Source organism: Belonocnema kinseyi, chromosome 7 (assembly GCF_010883055.1).
Source record: "Belonocnema kinseyi isolate 2016_QV_RU_SX_M_011 chromosome 7, B_treatae_v1, whole genome shotgun sequence".
NCBI lineage: Eukaryota > Metazoa > Arthropoda > Insecta > Hymenoptera > Cynipidae > Belonocnema > Belonocnema kinseyi.
The window spans coordinates 91321479-91338944 of NC_046663.1; the positions used below are offsets into that span (position 1 = coordinate 91321479).

The 17466-nt window shown below is 31.8% G+C and overlaps 2 protein-coding genes across 2 annotated transcripts; one reads left to right on the top strand and one right to left on the bottom strand.

The window, feature by feature from the left end:
* Positions 1–1549: 1549 nt before the first annotated feature.
* LOC117176828 lies at positions 1550–3319 on the bottom strand. The gene is made up of 2 exons (XM_033367164.1): positions 3219–3319; positions 1550–2894 (listed from the first exon to the last, which is right to left on the bottom strand). The coding sequence occupies exons 1-2, from the start codon at positions 3219–3221 to the stop codon at positions 2514–2516; spliced, it is 384 nt and encodes a 127-aa protein (XP_033223055.1). The 5' UTR covers positions 3222–3319; the 3' UTR covers positions 1550–2513.
* A 2622-nt stretch (positions 3320–5941) lies between these two features.
* LOC117176252 lies at positions 5942–14427 on the top strand. Its single transcript, XM_033366409.1, has 2 exons — positions 5942–6028; positions 13915–14427. The coding sequence occupies exon 2, from the start codon at positions 13970–13972 to the stop codon at positions 14366–14368; it is 399 nt and encodes a 132-aa protein (XP_033222300.1). The 5' UTR covers positions 5942–6028; positions 13915–13969; the 3' UTR covers positions 14369–14427.
* Positions 14428–17466: the final 3039 nt, after the last annotated feature.

Below are 17466 nucleotides of genomic sequence, written 5' to 3' on the forward strand. Positions count from 1 at the left end.
CTTTTTTCTGTTATTTGCCTTAAGCTAAATATTTGATCCGTACATGACCTTCCTGGCATAAACCCACTTTGGACTTCCCAAATCTTTGCTTCTGTTATTTTTTCATTACTCTACGAATAAGTATTTTTGAATATATTTTACTTACGGTGCTTAATAAGCTAATCCCTCTGTAATTATTGTACTCGCTTTTATCTCCCTTTCTCTTGTATATTGGTACGATAGTAGCTTCTTTCCAATCGTCTGAGACGTCTCCCATCTCGAAACATAAATTTATCAATTCTCAAACTCTATGTGGTATGTACTCGCCACCGTGTTTAAGCATTTCAGCGTTAATACCGTCTACCCCGACAGCCTTACCGTTTTTCAAGTTCTTAATTATATCCCTAACCTCAGTGACACAGACTTTTTTTTGATTTAAAAATGATTAATATATTATGACTGGCTTCAACCCAAAAGTACTTGCACATTTAGTTTATTTTTTGTATGCGTTTCGGGGATGCCCCTGGTTATTTTAAGCCAAGAAAGAAAAAAATCATATACTGTAAAAAAAGATTTGTGTAAAATCACAAAGATTCGGAAAATTACATAGTGTATCATTGTAAATATCACCGCGTTGTACGATTTTTATCTTTCTTGACTTAAAATAACCGGGGGCATCCCCAAAAAACATAAAAAAGAGAAACTATATGTGCAAGTACTTTTGAGTTGAAAATAATGAAGGCTAGCCGTGATATTCTTTCTATACAATATACAATTAGAAAAATAATCGTAGGTCTTTTATTTTATATTAATTTGTTAACTTTTGAAAATAATTTGCCTAAGCAAATAAAAATTGTCAAAACAAATATAAATTTTTTGAACATGAGAAGATAAATATTAAAATGTTAGTATTCAACCAGAAGTAGTATAGGATACCAATTTAAGAAAAAGCTGACATTTCTATTTCGATTTTGGGAAATTTTGAAAATAAACAATATTTAATTGTGTAACTAATAACATAATGTTTTTTAAAATATGTACTACTCCAAGCAATGACCGTCTATTACATTTCATTCAGAAAATACGATTATTTTTCCACATTTGAGGAAAGAATAATTGTTTAAATAAGTTACATTTATTTTAAAAATTAAAACTTCTTTTAAAAGTCATGTAGGATATTTAAATTGTCCAATGGTAAATAGTTGTATTGGACAAATTTGAAAAATTTGGTGACTTTCGATCAAACTCTGTAATTTTTGAAACCTTGTCCAATTTTTCAAAAATCAAAAATTTTCCAAAATATTGAAATTCCGAAAAAAATACGTATTTTCTTTCTCCGGAAGTGGAAACTTTGGGTGGGGGGGGGGGCGTGTGTTGCCCTCTAGAAGAAGAAAGATTAGATTTTGAACCACCCTATTGCGCATGCACACAAGTTAAAAAAGTATATTTTTCTTCATAACTGATGAAATTGAGAACAGAAGATCATTTTTAGTTAGTTTTTCTAGTTTCATGTTAAGGATACACAAAAAATTATTTTTAGTTCACATAGATTTATTATTAAAAATTCAAGATACACTTATACAGCATGAAATTGATTTCACTACAAATAATGCTTTGATACAAAACAAGAACAGAAAAATTTCACAGTTTATATTGTTCGACTAAAAAATAAATTACAAAAGTATATTTAAACACAAAGTTCAACAATGCAAATAATAAATCGAGCTGCAACAAATTTGATAATAAATTGTAATTTTGCAGATTATAAATTTCCATAACGATTAACGAAAACATATTTTATATGGAACAAAAACATTTAAATTGCCTTAACAATAATTAAAACGAAATCTTAAATCCTAAGGTATGACAATTGCATTTACCGAGTCGAAGCCTTCGCAATTTCCCACTGGGTAGTTTTTAATCATTTTTGGTCGTTTGGAGATCAGTCTTTATCAGTGTGAACTTGCACTGCTTAAAATATTTCCAATTATCTACTTTTAATTAAATTAAATTAAATTTGTTGTTTAACAATTACTTTGTACAAATAATTATTTGAAGAGTAAGATAACAAAATATTTTTTTCTTGTATTTCAAAACATTATTTCTCTGAAGAAATCGTGAAACAACGAATTTTAATACAATTAAAATTTAAAAAGTCGGAAGTTGACATTCTACTTTCTACTTATTTCTCAAGCAGACATCAATAAGAAATTTTCCTAATTAATTACAAACACTTTAAACAGTGTAATATTCAATATTTTTATCATTATAGTTTCTTCTACTTATGCAAGAATGTATTTTCAAGAATTACGTTCTGGCTTTTGAATAAAGTTTTTCAATTGACAATTCAAAAGAAAAATTTACTTGAGTTCACAGAAAGTGACTGAAAAAATTTTTCCTACTAAAATTTTTTTTATTTTAATTGTAAAATAAAATTTCATTCTAAACAACCGTCCGTATTGAGATAAAATAAATGTTCTTCTGAATTATTTTTCACATATCAGTAATTTTGTATACCTTCCGGATAGGATAATTTAAAACCGAAATACACGACGGTTGCTCTTCCTCAGACGTTCTCGGTATGCTAGTTGTTGTCGATAAACAAAAAGAGGTCGAAGAACGTTGGTACCAGCAGCAGTTTCAAGATCGTCCTCATTTGCGTTTCTTTTTTCTCTTTTTCGCTCATACCTCGTGTCCAAGATTGCTTTTTCTTTTTCAGGAATGTCCAATTCGGTCATAGTGTTTCCAAAAAGGACCAAATATAATGTTGGAACCTTTTCCTCTCTGTAACTAATTATTTCCAATGGGCTCTTAGTTTCATTTCTTGAGATATCTTCATTTTTTGAACCCTCTCTATAGGATCTGGAATGCGCCAAAGTTACAAGAAGAAGGACCCAAAATCCAACTTTGAGAGCCTGAAACACAAATTTTGGAAAAATAATCACTATTCAACATTCAGTTTTTTTCAAAATCTTTAATTAAAATTTAATCAAAAGAATTTGGTATTTTATTACTTTATTAACAATCATATCAAAGAAAAAACGAATGATAAAAGTGATTGTCCAGCATCTTCAACTGAATCGCTTTTTGAATCCTTTTGGTTTTTATGTGATATTTTTTGCAATAAAAATATATAATACTGTAGAAAAATATTATTACAAAAATCTTTTCCCTTTTAATATTTGAAATTCAAGAATTTAAAACAGTTGTGATTTCTATTTGTTTGAGAACAGACTTACCATTTTTTATTGATTTCTCTTCTCTATTTAATTATTCTCTTGAATAATTTTTCGGTAGTTTTGAGAAAATCTGTGAAAAACACTGATATAATTTGCAGACACACGAGGTGACTCTTAAAGAATTACTTGCGCAATAAGAGTGATCCTGAGGCATTTATACGATTTAATGACGTCAAAGGGGAGCACGCTAAACGTTAAATGACGCTTGTAAGATAGGTGATAACTGACCTGGTAAACACGCATCTTCGACCTACGTGCTGTTTTTCGCAACTAATAATGACCTTTGAAGACCCTTGCCCAATATTAAGGAAGCTGGGACCACATTTACTCAAATTAAAAAATTTGCTGAAAGCACAGAAACATTTCTTCATAGAGAAAATGCGGCAAAACAACTATTTTTATTGAATAAAAAAAAAATAGTTAATAGGTAATTGCTTTTCATAAATGTATTGATATTTAATATTTTCTTATACCTCCTTTATTTTATTTATTATTTAATCATTATACAACAGTGTTTGATGGAATTAGTTTATTCTGTAGGTCACTAACTTTGATCGTATATTATGTATCAATATGTCTATATATCAAGAAAGAGAAATAATTACACAAATAAATCACGCAGAGAAATATAAAATTTTTGAATTAAAAAAAAAAAATTACCATTTCAGGCCTTGGACTTTTTCTAACGGTGGAATTATTTTACTATTATTTTAAAGAAAAGAACACTAAAGCTCCTATTTCGCAAAAATTGTTAAGAAATATCACAAATTTCAAGATAATTCATGGGATTTCAAAGTATTTCAAGGAATTGGCAATTTTATAGGATTTATATAATTCCAATGGATTTCACGGGATTTGAAAAATCTTACGATATTTCACGATATTCCAAAAAAAATTTTAATTAAAAAAATTTCAAGTGAATCTAAAAGCATATAAAAGATATCAAGGGATACCAAAAACTTTAAGGGTTTTTTGGAGAATATTAATTAATTTCTAGAGAGCTTGAGAGAATAAATGAAATGGAGTTTTGAAGGGTTATCAACGTGGCAGCTGAACAGGGAAATGGCAGTGAATTTATTTATTATCCGAAATGGTTATAAATTTTTAGTAGTAAAATCTATCCAATCACATGAAATATCATAAATTTCATATCAAATTAATTAATGAAATTGTATAAAATTAAAATTATTTCTTGAAAAAAGATCCTACTCCATCTTCACTCCATTGGGAATCGAACCACAAAACTTCTGATGAAATTTACAATTAGTTCGATTTTAACTTTTTTTCAATGGTAAATTTAATTGATAATTTTTTAAATTATGAAATAATTCAATTTACAATGAGTGATTCTAAAATATTGAACAGTGCCGATTTCACATTTTAGGAATTTATTTTTAAAAATTAACAGTACACCTATACAGCATAAAATCAAAGTAAGTTTTAATTTTGCAGATTAAGATTTAAGAGAGTAACTGAAATGTAATGCAATTTTAAGGGATTTCTGTGGATCTAATAGGATTTTATGGGGTCACAGACGATTTACAAAATTTAAAGATTTGTAAAAGAATTTTATTTTTAACTTGTAAACATTTGTATGTTTTTGAGCCCGGAGTTTTCGAGGGGGCCCGGATTTTCCGGAACTGTAGCACTTTTCTTCTCCACGATCCTGTGTACCATTTATTATAATGATTCTAATTATGGATGAATGAGAATTAAAAGAGTTTGTCCTGAAATTCTTGTATTTTCATGTAATTTTCGCCTTGTTTGGTCTTATTGATGGAAAGTTTATTATCCTTGTTTAGATTTCATCTGTCTGTTTCAGGATTCAACTATTTTTGTTCCAATTCAACTAGATAAAAATTCTTTTTTTTTTGGTCAAAAACTATTTCTTTAAACTAAAATAAAAATGAAAATTGTTTACTCCATTTTTCAATAAAACAAAGTATAAGCACAGTGAACTACTAGGTTTAGTATTAAAGTGTTATGTTGAAAATGTATGTATTTTGTTGAAGGTGTATGTATTTTGTTTAAAATTTGTCTTTTGGTTGAAAATCAATTTTTCGGGCAAAGATGAAGCTTTTGGTTGGAAATTAGGAGGGACGGACGGACATCTAACCGAAACTACAAGAATTTCTGCCCGGAATTACGAAACCCTAAAAAGGGAAAAACAGGGGAATAGGAGAAAGATTTTGAAGTTTGAAATATAAAAATGATTTTCGAACTTATTCAGTTATTATCTACCTGTACCTCTGTAGTTTTTGCGAAATTCGAAAGCTTTGTTAACTTTTATCCTCAGTAAACGTGCTTAACAATGTTTTTAAATGAAAAAAATGTTTAAAAAATTTGTAAAAAAAGTAGCGGCCGCTATTTAAATGAGTGAGTGGGTGCCCAAAATTTTAGGAGGGTGGGTGTCGTTGGGGGTGGATAGAATCATAAAATGCAGATTTCACTAAAAAAATAATCTTTAAGCGATATAATATCCCAAGGAAAAGTAAAGAAAAACTGTTTTTATAAGCAATAATACGAGAATTATATGTAAATAGAATGTATTTATCAATCAAATAGAAGGAAGTGAAATAATTATCCCAACAACATTCCTTTAAGAATTGTTGTAGGAACATGATGATATTTATGATTAAGGAAATGATGCAAATATTGATAACCCCTAACAGTGAAACACCTAAGTATAAAATGCCAGCCAATTTTCGATTCACGACAATAGAAGTAACACAGATCCTACGAATACGACTAACTACAAATTTTTATTATAAAATATTGTAGTATTATACACTATGGCTAATTTGAGAATGGTAAGGTTAATCTGCAATTTTTATATTTTTTTAGATGAGCTTTCTTTATTTTGATTAAAATAACTTAAAACTGATTTTAAATACATTTTCAATTATTCAAAAACCAGGCCTCGGTATCAGTGGAGAGACTAAAAACATTGCTACCAATTTTAAAATAATCTGTTGAAAATTTTAAAATTTTGTTAAAAATGCATACTTCTTGTTTGAAAATTCAACTGTTTTGTAGAAAGTTCGTATTTTCGGTTTGAAAATTCCACAATTTGGTAGAAAGATGAACAATTTAGTATAAATTTATGTATTTTGTTAAAAATTTAAATTTTGTGTTAGAAAATAGATTTCTTTGTTAGATAGATAAGCGTTTATTTTTCGGCCTGCTGGCCTTAAAAAATTGACTTGCTTACACTTCCATTTTTTACAGAATTTTTTTGCAACTACGTCTTACTAAGTACTATCCATCCACACCTTATAACTAATCCGCTCGCTCCTATAGCCTAACCTTCCTCGCTGCGCCTTGCCTCGCACGCATTTTGCTCTTTTGTCGCTATGCCTCGCATTACCAGCCTCTGTCTCCGTGACTAACATCTAATACTCAACTACTATTTACAATATTTATACTTCTCTTACATCTACTTCTTCTCCTATTTACAATCTTCCCTTCTCCATTCCTCATCCTCCTTCCTTCTCTTCTTCTCTATCTTACCCAACACCCCCTTCACCCATGCTACTGCCCTTTTGTCACCCCTTTCATGCAACAATACCTCCATGCTTATCACCCTCTTTTCCATCTCTTCACATTCCTTTAACCAATGCTCCAATTTTGCATCCCCCTTTCCGCACAATTCACACATTCTCTTCTCTCTAGAAAGTCAAAACCTATTATAATTCTCCATGCAACCGCACCTCATTCTCACTATAAGTTCCTGACTTCCTTGCTCTCCTTTCTTACACAAATATTGCGCTCTTTCCCTTGTCATAATCCACACATAGTTTCCGTTATACCTTGACTTTCTTATTCTCTCCTCTCCTTCTACCTTCTCTTTCTCCATGCCATTCTTTAGAACCAACTCATATACCTTCCTTCCTTCCTCGTGCATTCTGCTAACTTTATCCATCTGCAATCCATTCGTTCTAAAATACCTTTCCCTTTCCAAATCCACCTTTGCACCACTACGTCTGTTCTCTTTCTCCCACCAACACTTCCTAACCAATTTACTTCCCCCCTCTTCCAAAAATTTATCATATTTACACGCTCGATTCCCTGTTATAATCCCTAAACTCGTTCTTGCTGTCTCCCTCCTGACAATATAGTTCGGCGTATTCCTTACCAACCCCAGCATCCACTTTACATACCTCCCTGTACCCTATTTACCTCCTCACTTACCTTCTAACCCCACACCTCCACTCCGTAAAATAAGACACTCATCACTAACGCATCAAACAATTTCATTCTCCTTTCAAAATCATCTGCGAACAATCTCTTCCCCAGCCCCCACACCTGCCTCATAACCACATTTGCTCTTCTCACTCTCTCTTTTATATGACAATCCACTCCCCCATTTCTTCGAAACAGGAAGCCCAAGCACACAAACTCTTTCACCTCCTGTACCGCTTTTCCCTTCCACTTCCACTCCCCTCCCCCAAATTTCTTTGTTAAAAATACAACGGGTTGGTTGAAAAATACTCTGTTTTAGTTGAGGATTTAAGTATTTTGTTGAAAATTCGTCTTTACTGATTAAGTCCAAGAGTTTTCTTAATTAAAATATTTTTTTAAATACCAGCTATTATATTTTTTCGTCAAAAATGTATCTTTTTTGGTTGAAGATTCATAACTTTAGTTAAAAAGTAGTTATTTTATTGAAAATGAATTTCTATACCTGAAAATGTACTTTTTTGTTAAAAATTCATATTTTCGGTTTGAAAATTTAATAATATAGTCAGAAATTCCACTTTTTCGTACAGAATTAAACCGTTTCATCGAAAATTCTTTTTTCCATTTAAAATTAATTTTCATTTAAAGGAAAATTTAAATACTCTACTTTTGGTTAAAAACTGATCGGTTTAGTTTATGAATGCACCTATTTAGTTAAAAGAAATTTGAAACAGTAATATGAATTAGAAATGATTAAAACTAAATTTAGACTAACAACGCATGCATTGTTCAAAATATTTATTTATGTATTTTGTGAAAACTTCGTTCTTTTTGGTTCATTAAAATTGTTTTTATTATAAATGAAAATCTTGTCTTAGTTACAACATCATCTATTGAAGTGAAAATATATACGAAATCAGCAGGAAAAAACCAATTAAAAAATTTGTTGACATTTTTGTACTTGATATTTTTAAAAAATGTTGGCTTCATTTCTATAAAAAAAGAGTACTGAATTCTACATAACACTTATCCACACTGTAAAAAATATTGCTGAAAATTACATTTCATTCTGTAACTTTTTCCTATGATTGTTGTGGGAAAATTACACGTTTCTTGTAAATTGACAGTGATTGTTCAAGGAATTTTACCAGAAATGAATGAAATTTACAATGAACGTATAATTTTCCCACAACAATTATAGGACATAAAAATACCAGTGATTTTGGTGAGAATTTTACACTAAAGTGTAACTGAAATAAAAATGCAGTTTCACAACGTTTATGTCAGCTTCCAACGATCAGTGTAATTTCACACGCGGAGTGTAACACGCTTTACAGCAGCGATGTGCTGGGTTGAGCGCATCTCAAAGTCAAAGCGCAATGTGTTTTGCTTAAATAAATTTGTTCGCATGTTTAGCATGCTTGCAAAAAAAAATAATTTTGAAGGTTACGGCTGTTTCGACAGCAGCTAATATAAATTAGGATGCGCCTATTTCGCCCACTGATCATAACCTTATAAGTTTGATGCGTATTTGTTTTGTAACAGCAAACCAAACAAAAAGTTTAATTTTTCTACCTAATAAAAACATGACTCCTTTTATTTATATATCTTATTATTCTTACGATTTGATTTAATTAAAACATACATTCAGCGATTCAAAATACCGGGCTGGTCATTGCGTATGGGCAAACTTTTACATGCGGCGTTTTACAGCGTCACTGTAATTTCACAAGGCAAATGTAAAATTCCATTCTTCTAAAACTGCTTTTTACCATCTGTGTACGATTTTACACTATCGTGTTATTTCTACCTAATTTTGGTAAATTTCCCACAGTAATCACTGATATTTTTATGTCCTATGATCTTTGTGATAAAATTACATGAAAAGACCCCGCACTAAATGTATGGGAAAATGGCTTTCGGTGGATTTAGCTGAAACATTGTAATTTTTAAGGTTATAAGTACCAGATGAAATATCCGTAAAAAAAATACAAAAAAACGGACCATTTTAGCGCTATGCGGCGCTAAGCGCTCAAGATCAATGAATAAAACGAATTACAACAGATTTTGTTACAAAAGCGATGTCAACATAGAAATCACGGTTCAGATCGTGGTCTGTCATATTTTCGCCTACACCGTTGACTCATATAGCGCGCTTTTCAAAACGATCAAATGCTAAGCGCCCAAGATTTTAACTTGACTAATTAATCACTTCTTCAAAGGCAGAAATGGTACCCAAAGTAACATTAGTAACTAGTGCGCACATTCCGATAATAACAGTGTACCCTTCGCAAGAGGGCCGAACGCTAAGCACCCATGATCAGCGAATAGAACCAATCCCAGTAGCTTTTGCGAAATATTAAACTATTTCTGGCTCTTGATTCGGGTTCACTTGTTCACCTCTATTAGCAGCGTCTAGAATCCTTTGTAGCAAGGAAGTTTGAGGATACTTGACGTGTTTCTGGAGACGTGCATAACCCAGGAACCATAAAACGCTTGCAATATGTGCGCAAGTGCCAAAAGTTCTGGCCCCTGACTTACAGTAATAACCTACTTTAACAGTAATAACTTGCAGTAATAACCGAGAAGCGTTTCGTTATTGTCTGGTCCTATGTCATCGATCTCATTGAACGCTATTCACAGCTGGTACCTTGTCGCATTTCGCAAACGAGAAAATACTCGTAGTCTGATCAAGGCAGGTTCATTAAGTCGCGTATCTAGTTGAAACTGCTCATCTTCTTCTCGTTGCAGCTTGTCTTGAACTTAAGATGGGGCAAGTTCTACTTGATACAAGCCCATTGTTATGTCGCGTATTTCTTCCAATGTAAGGCAAGGAAATTGTGGTACTTGAAGTTCATGCAGGGAATTCCAATTTGCATTTCCGTAGCGCATATTGTCCACTTCTACGCGCGCTTGCACAATATTTAGCTCACGAGCTCTCGCTATATATTCTCTTGCAAGCTCTGCTGTAGCGCCTTGCATCTCGATAACAGGATGGCATCGATTAATTATGACACCAGCAATACAAAAGAAGTCCCTTAGATTGTGTACATGAGCCATTGGAATGGTTTTCTCCAAAATCTTGAAAATGGACTTTATGTGGCCATTTCTGGATTCCACTATCCATCTAGATTTCGTTATTAGCCGAGCTTCGTTTGCTTCTTCCGTTACCAATTGACCCTGTCCTTGTTGGAGAAATGGTGGTATCTTGGACACAATTCCTAAGCGTTCTAAAAGTAGTTGGGCATCTATATATCCAGGGTCCTCTATAAAAATATCACCAATGTCGAAAAATTCTCTCATACCTTCCACATCTCTTTCAAATTCGTTAATGAACATTTGTGCGTCATCGTTTCGCGAGTCAGAAAAATATGGTCCTTGTATTTCAACTATGTATCCGTCTGGAGCAACAATGAGAGCAGGTTTTACCAAGTGACGTCTTTTATGTTTGCAGAATGACTGTCGAAGTACGCGAAAGTTACTGCTCTTCTGCATGTAAGCATAAGTTCCATCGATGATAGCAATAGCTCTGGGAATTTCTGGTTGTGGATTATAAAGTTCATTGGCGAATGATGTCACGTGCCTTTCAACGAATTCCTCTCTGCTTATCGCATTAAATTCAATGTTACCAGGCACAAATCGCTGCATTAGAGACTATCTTACAGTAGAAATGGCTATGCTTGTACCTTGCCGACTCGAATAATGAAAAATCACTTTCAGAAATTCATCAGAAAGACCTTGACGCATTTTGCAAAGGAAAGTCAGCAGATATTTTTTCCTCACGTATCTGGCAACATGTCTATGTAACTGCGGAATAGGATCACAACATGCATAGAATTCTCTAAATTGTTCCTTTGTTACTGGAGCAATAGCTTCCAACTCTTCATCAGTGAAACTATCCTCATTATTAATCGCAGAGGCCGCATGAACATTTGCTTCATTACGAAGTTGCTACAAAAACAAAAGTTACTGCTGTCCCGGAATCCTATACGGTCTATTAATCGCTTGTAGTCCAGGAAGCAAGGGGCCTAAGATGAAATCATGTTCATCCAAATGATTTAAGCATGCTCTTCTTTCTTCTGGAATGAAAATGTCCATGACAATAAAAGCGTTAACTCTACGTTCAATTCAAAGCCTTGGAGTATTAACATCAGCATTACAGAACATGCACGTTTGCCTGCCTGTTTGTGTAAGAACATTCAGTCTTAACCAGCCTGGGTCACGTTGGAGCTCCTCTATCTTATTGCAAATCGATTGATTGCAATTGAGACATAACCTACTCTCATCGGCGACTTTAAGTGGTGGTCTTCGAAGTTGAAGGCGTCTAAAAATTGCAATGTTTTGCCTATCAGGATTATTATTTCCATCAATTCGAGCCATTTGTCCTGGTTGACAGACTCTATCGCACACATAGCAATTAACTTGAACTCTGAATGCCGTTTTTGAAACCATAAGAGAAACAAGCTCGTATGGTCTTGAAAGGCAGAGAAATGTATTAATAAAACGAAAGAAAAATTCAGAAACAACAAAATAAAACAAATAAACACAAGAAGCTAAACACAAAAAGGGAATAAGAAATACAACACAATTAATACAGAACGGAACAGATAGGAATTTTTGTTCCTAAGCTTATCAATAAAATTACTAACCGCTCTCGAGACCTTTCACAAAAGAAATGACAGGCATACCATCGTCAACGGAATTAATAAGTGAATGCTGTTTAATATATATATATGTTTAATATAATAATAAGTGAATGCCGAGGTTTCAACTTTTTTTAAGTCATTAGGCCTACTTTCAGTTCGTCGCTCATTCTGAAGTCGTTCGCTTTTTGCTTTAAAAAGTGACAGTCGTTCATCATGCAACATTCACTCATTATTTCCATCGACGACGGTATGTTTGTCTGTCATTTCTTTTGTGAAAGGCCTTTGAAAAAGTGATTTCTTAGTCAAGTTCAAATCTTCTGCGCTTAGCGTTTGCCCGTTCTGAGAAGCGCGCTCTATGAGTCAACGGTGTTGACTCATATTGTCATTGGTTTGGCTAAACATGTTACTGAGCACTTCTTGATGCGTGTTTCGTATACAGACATCGCTTGTGTCGCTAAAGCTACTAGGATTGGTTCTATTCGCTGATCATGGGCGCTTAGCGTTCGGCCCCCTGGCGTAGGGTACACTGTTATTATCGATGTGCGCACTAGTTACTAATGTTACTTTGGATACCATTTCTGCCTTTAAAGAAGTGATTAATTAGTCAAGTTAAAATCTTGGGCGTTTAGCGTTTGATCGTTTTGAGAAGCGAGCTATATGAGTCAACGGTGTAGGTGAAAATATGACAGACCACGATCTGAACCGTGATTTCTATGTTGACATCGCTTTTGTAACAAAATATGTTGTAATTCGTTTTATTCACTGATCTTGAGCGCTTAGCGCCGCATAGCGCTAAAACTGTCCATTTTTTTGGATTTTTTTTACGGATATTTCATCTGGCACTTATAACCTCAAAAATTACAAAGTTTCATCTAAATCCACCGAAAGTCATTTTCCCATACATTTAGTGCGGGGTCCTTTTTACAGTGCATTTTATTTAATCAAACAAATTTTAACTAACGTTACTCCAACCCTTTTAAAATGGTTTCAAAAATATTTTACGACAATATCTTATCTATTTAACACTATTATTTTCCCCAGTTTCTAGAATGTCGATCATATCGATAACAACTCTGTTATTCAATTAATTCATACTCGATTATGTTTTTCAAACTGAAAAAAAAGTTTCATCAAGCATTAAAAAACTGCGGTATGTTTGATTCAAACTATAAATAAAGTCCTGCTTAAATAAATTGATAACAGGAAAATGTTACATTAAAAATTAAAAATAACTGTTTACATACGTACACAGTTCTTTGAAGTTATACAATTAAATTACAGCTATGTAAATTTATGGGGTCGTATTTGCACTGTTGAATATTTTTATTTTTTATATCAATAACTGTGAAAGAATTTGTTATTTATATTTATATAATACAAAAATTTACGTATAGAGATAGTAATAAATTGTTATAATAAAACCCAAAATCATAATATTCATAAACCATGCGTCCCGAAAACTACAAGGTCTATAATATTAGGACTCAAAATATATAAGTCCCGCAACCGCACACTGAGAGAAAACTCTCTTTAATCAATAGGCTCGTTTGGAACCAGATATTTTATTAATTCAGATAAAGATTCAGTGAAACAATAGTTAATCATTTCTTTTCAACAATAGTTTGATAGATTGGTGATATGTTATTGATTCAATTGCAATTTGTAATCGATTGAATAGAATTTTTATTGACTCGTTATAATTTTTTGTTGATTTAATAGCATTTTCCTCAGTGTAAGTCCCAATTCCTAAGGCTCAAACACATGAGGCCAAAATTCGACGGACGGACGGACGGACGGTCGCCTGACTAAAAGTATAAATAAGGGTTTCCACCCGGGCCTACGATTACCTTATAAGAAATCAAAAATTTTAGCTCGCGTTCCTGATTCTGGGAGTCGCAGCAATTATAGCAGCTTATCCAGATAAGCATGGAGAAGATCATAACCGTGATTATGGATCCCATGATGGACTTGGAGGACATAGTCAAGGACATGAACAACAAGAAGGACATGGTAAAGTACGTGGACATCAGGAAGAACGTGGTCAAGGTCATGGAAAACAAGAAGGACAGGGTCAAGGATATGGACAAAAAGAAGAGCATGGTCAAGGACATGGACATCAAGAAAAACATGATCAAGGACATGGAAAACAAGAAGGACATGGACATCAAGAAGAAAATTGTCAAGGATATGGAAAACAAGAAGGACATGGTAAAGTACATGGACATCAACACGAACATGGTCAAGCACATGGACATAAATAAGGAAATGTTCATTGAGGATATGGTGGGAAGTCATCAGGGTGGCTACAAGAAACATGGACACTAAATTTAATAATTTTAAAATTGTATTTCCTTATCAAAGATAATCAGAACAAGTTAATCAAATATTGATTTTAAATTATTTAAGATCCATTCCTGATTGATATATTCATGAAAAATGGCCGGATCACTGCCTCTTTATAACTTATCGCTGCCATGTATTTACTTTTTTCTTGTAAAATTAAAAAAAATTATATGTATATAAGTTAGACTGAATACAAATGAACAGTGGTAATAACCTTTTTTTAAGTAGGTGAAAAATGATATGGTGATGAAACCAAGAATATATCAATATTTTATGTTTAATTTCTTTGCCAATAACTATTCTAAACTTTCGGACGACTAGCCAAACTTTTGAAAAATATTTGAGAACTCAACCCGAATTTCGGGACGACTAGCCATATTTCGTATATTTTATTATTCTTCTGCTTGAAAGATGAATATTGATTTATTTCAGAAAGGATCAATTAATATATTTTTTTAACAATCTAATTTACGGTGCGAATATTTTATGTTAACTGTTTGTTTTTCAAGTAAAAATCCTGATTATAAATAAAAAAATTCGAAAGTTATCATAAAAACTTTTACGAATTTTCCAAAAGCAATAAGTATGTACAGATACTTATATGAGTATCTATTTTATTCATATACTGAAAAAGCGAAAATTCAAACTATCAGCAAACCAAGGCGAGATGGAAAAAGAAGTCTAAAAAGAAAATTGTTCCTTTTTAATACCCTACAAAATCTTTTGTATGGAGAATATTTTCCTAAAAGGCAGTAAGTGAATTAATTATCCTCTTACTCCTAAATCATAGAAAATGTTACAATCTCTTCACAAAACTGGTGGTATTGACAGTTTTGTAATATTTTCAGTGAAGCCTCTGCAGAAATATGAATTACCATGGAAAGAAACTTAAACCTTGTAAAATTGAAATTTTAATGATTTTTTGTTACACGTATCACACTTACCCGTAATGACAAAAAAAAAGTGAAATCGCCGATACATTACCACAGAAAATAAAAAATATTTCTTCAGGCAAGTTTTTGTTGATTCAAGAAGGAGACGATTAAAAGTAGAATGTCCAAAGATTCTAAAGTATTTGAAATATCATTTATAATTTGTTATCCCGTGAAAATCCACATAAATACGTTGAATTTTTCTAAAATCCGTCGAAATCCTACAGAAATATTCAAAATCACTGAAAATCTTTTATATTCCCTTAAGCAGTTTTCTACCAATTCAAATGGTATCGCTTCATTTACTGCTGATTAGTATAAATCTAATAATTCAGTTGGTGAGAATAACCAACTAAATGAATTAGTAATTATATCTACTAGAGGAATTGGTAATAACAGAGAAAAAACCGAAAGATAAACTTTACATCGATTTCCGACGAAAAATTCGCTGCAACAAAAATTAACTTTACATGATAAACTTTAACGAAATATCGGTTAAACTTTCTTTTGTTTTTCCATGACAACACATGTGTTTCGAAAAACGCGAATTTGTCTGAATAAAACTTTATCCCTCTAAAAAATTTCCTGCAACAAATTTAATCATTACTTTATTCTGTGTACTCAATGAATTGCCAAATATATTGCTAGTAACTATCTAAACCGATAGTTTAAATCAATTCAAAAATTGATTTTTTCATGAAGAGAATTTGACTGATATCGAATAATACAAAATAAAAAATGGTGACAATTGTACAAAAGATACGTTAAATTACATATAACCATCCCTAATGGCACGAAACGTTCCCAGAACGTGTAAAATGTCCGCCGCTTATTGGGAACGTTCCACTGGAACGTTCCAAATAGAAATTACCGTTATTGTTATTATTATCAATAAATATCACGTAAGCTGTAAGAGATAGTTGATAATCGGTGGCAGTTTATAACATGGAAATCATGTTACAGTTAGTAATTTTTAAAATAATAGACAAACTAAAGTTTGCATTTTGTTTAATTTAAAAACAGAAATCTACAAAAAATAAAAAATTACATAATAATGCCAATAATTTAAAAAATATGACAAATCAGACGAATTAAATTTTGTTTTTGAAATAATAATTTTTCGAAAGGGAAAGGGAAGGGGGAAGTTCTATCGCACCCTATCTCTTTCCCAGTTTTATGACTTTTTTAAAGAAAATTGTCAGCATTATTTTATTTGAAAATTTATTTTTAATAAGACTTTTCTATGCATGTATCAGCTTTTAATTGTGACAATAAAAAAGTTTTTTCTATTTAAAAGAGATTTTTCAAATATTATAAATGACCATAACTTCCTTGCTCTTTAATCAACTGTATTAATAATATGAAGCCATCGATCTGCTTCGAATCAAGGAATCTTTTCCGTTCTTGTATCACTTTAAGATATTTTAATGAAAAAAGTTTAACTGAAAACAACGTTTTTTTAATATTATGCATTACCATAGCTTCCTTACTCTTGAATAAAATATATTAATAGTATAGGTCCACCGATTTGTATCGAATCAACATTTCTTTTATATTCTCGCATCAATTTTAAATTATGAGAATGAGATAATTTTTACTATAAAAATTGATTCTGCATATAATATAAATTACCATAACTTCCTTACTCCTTAATGAAATATATATTTATATTATAGGTCAATCGATTCGTCTTGGATCAAGGAATATTTTATATTTTTGAATTAATTTTGAATTATGTCAATGAAAAAAGTTTTACTATATAAAACCGACTTTTCAAATATTACAAAGTGTTAAAAAGTGGGGAAAATAATTCATCTACAACATTCTTCAAGTTATCGCATTCACAAAAATGTGTACTGTAGTACACATTTTTAAATTGAATAACGTTTAATTGAAGGAGTTTATATTTTTTCGAAATTTTTACTATTATAAAGTCTGCTTTAGAAGAAAGAAAAATTAATTTTTTCTTGAAAAATTACACAGACCCACAAAAAGAAAAAAGTATCCTGAGCACATAACCAGGCAGGTTTATTCTTATGTGTTCTTCGTCGCTGAATCCGAATCCGAAGTCATATTGGGGGGTTTCCCAGTTACTTTTCGAGAAAATTGCAAAAAACATGGTTTTTCATGTTTTAATGGTTTTTCAAA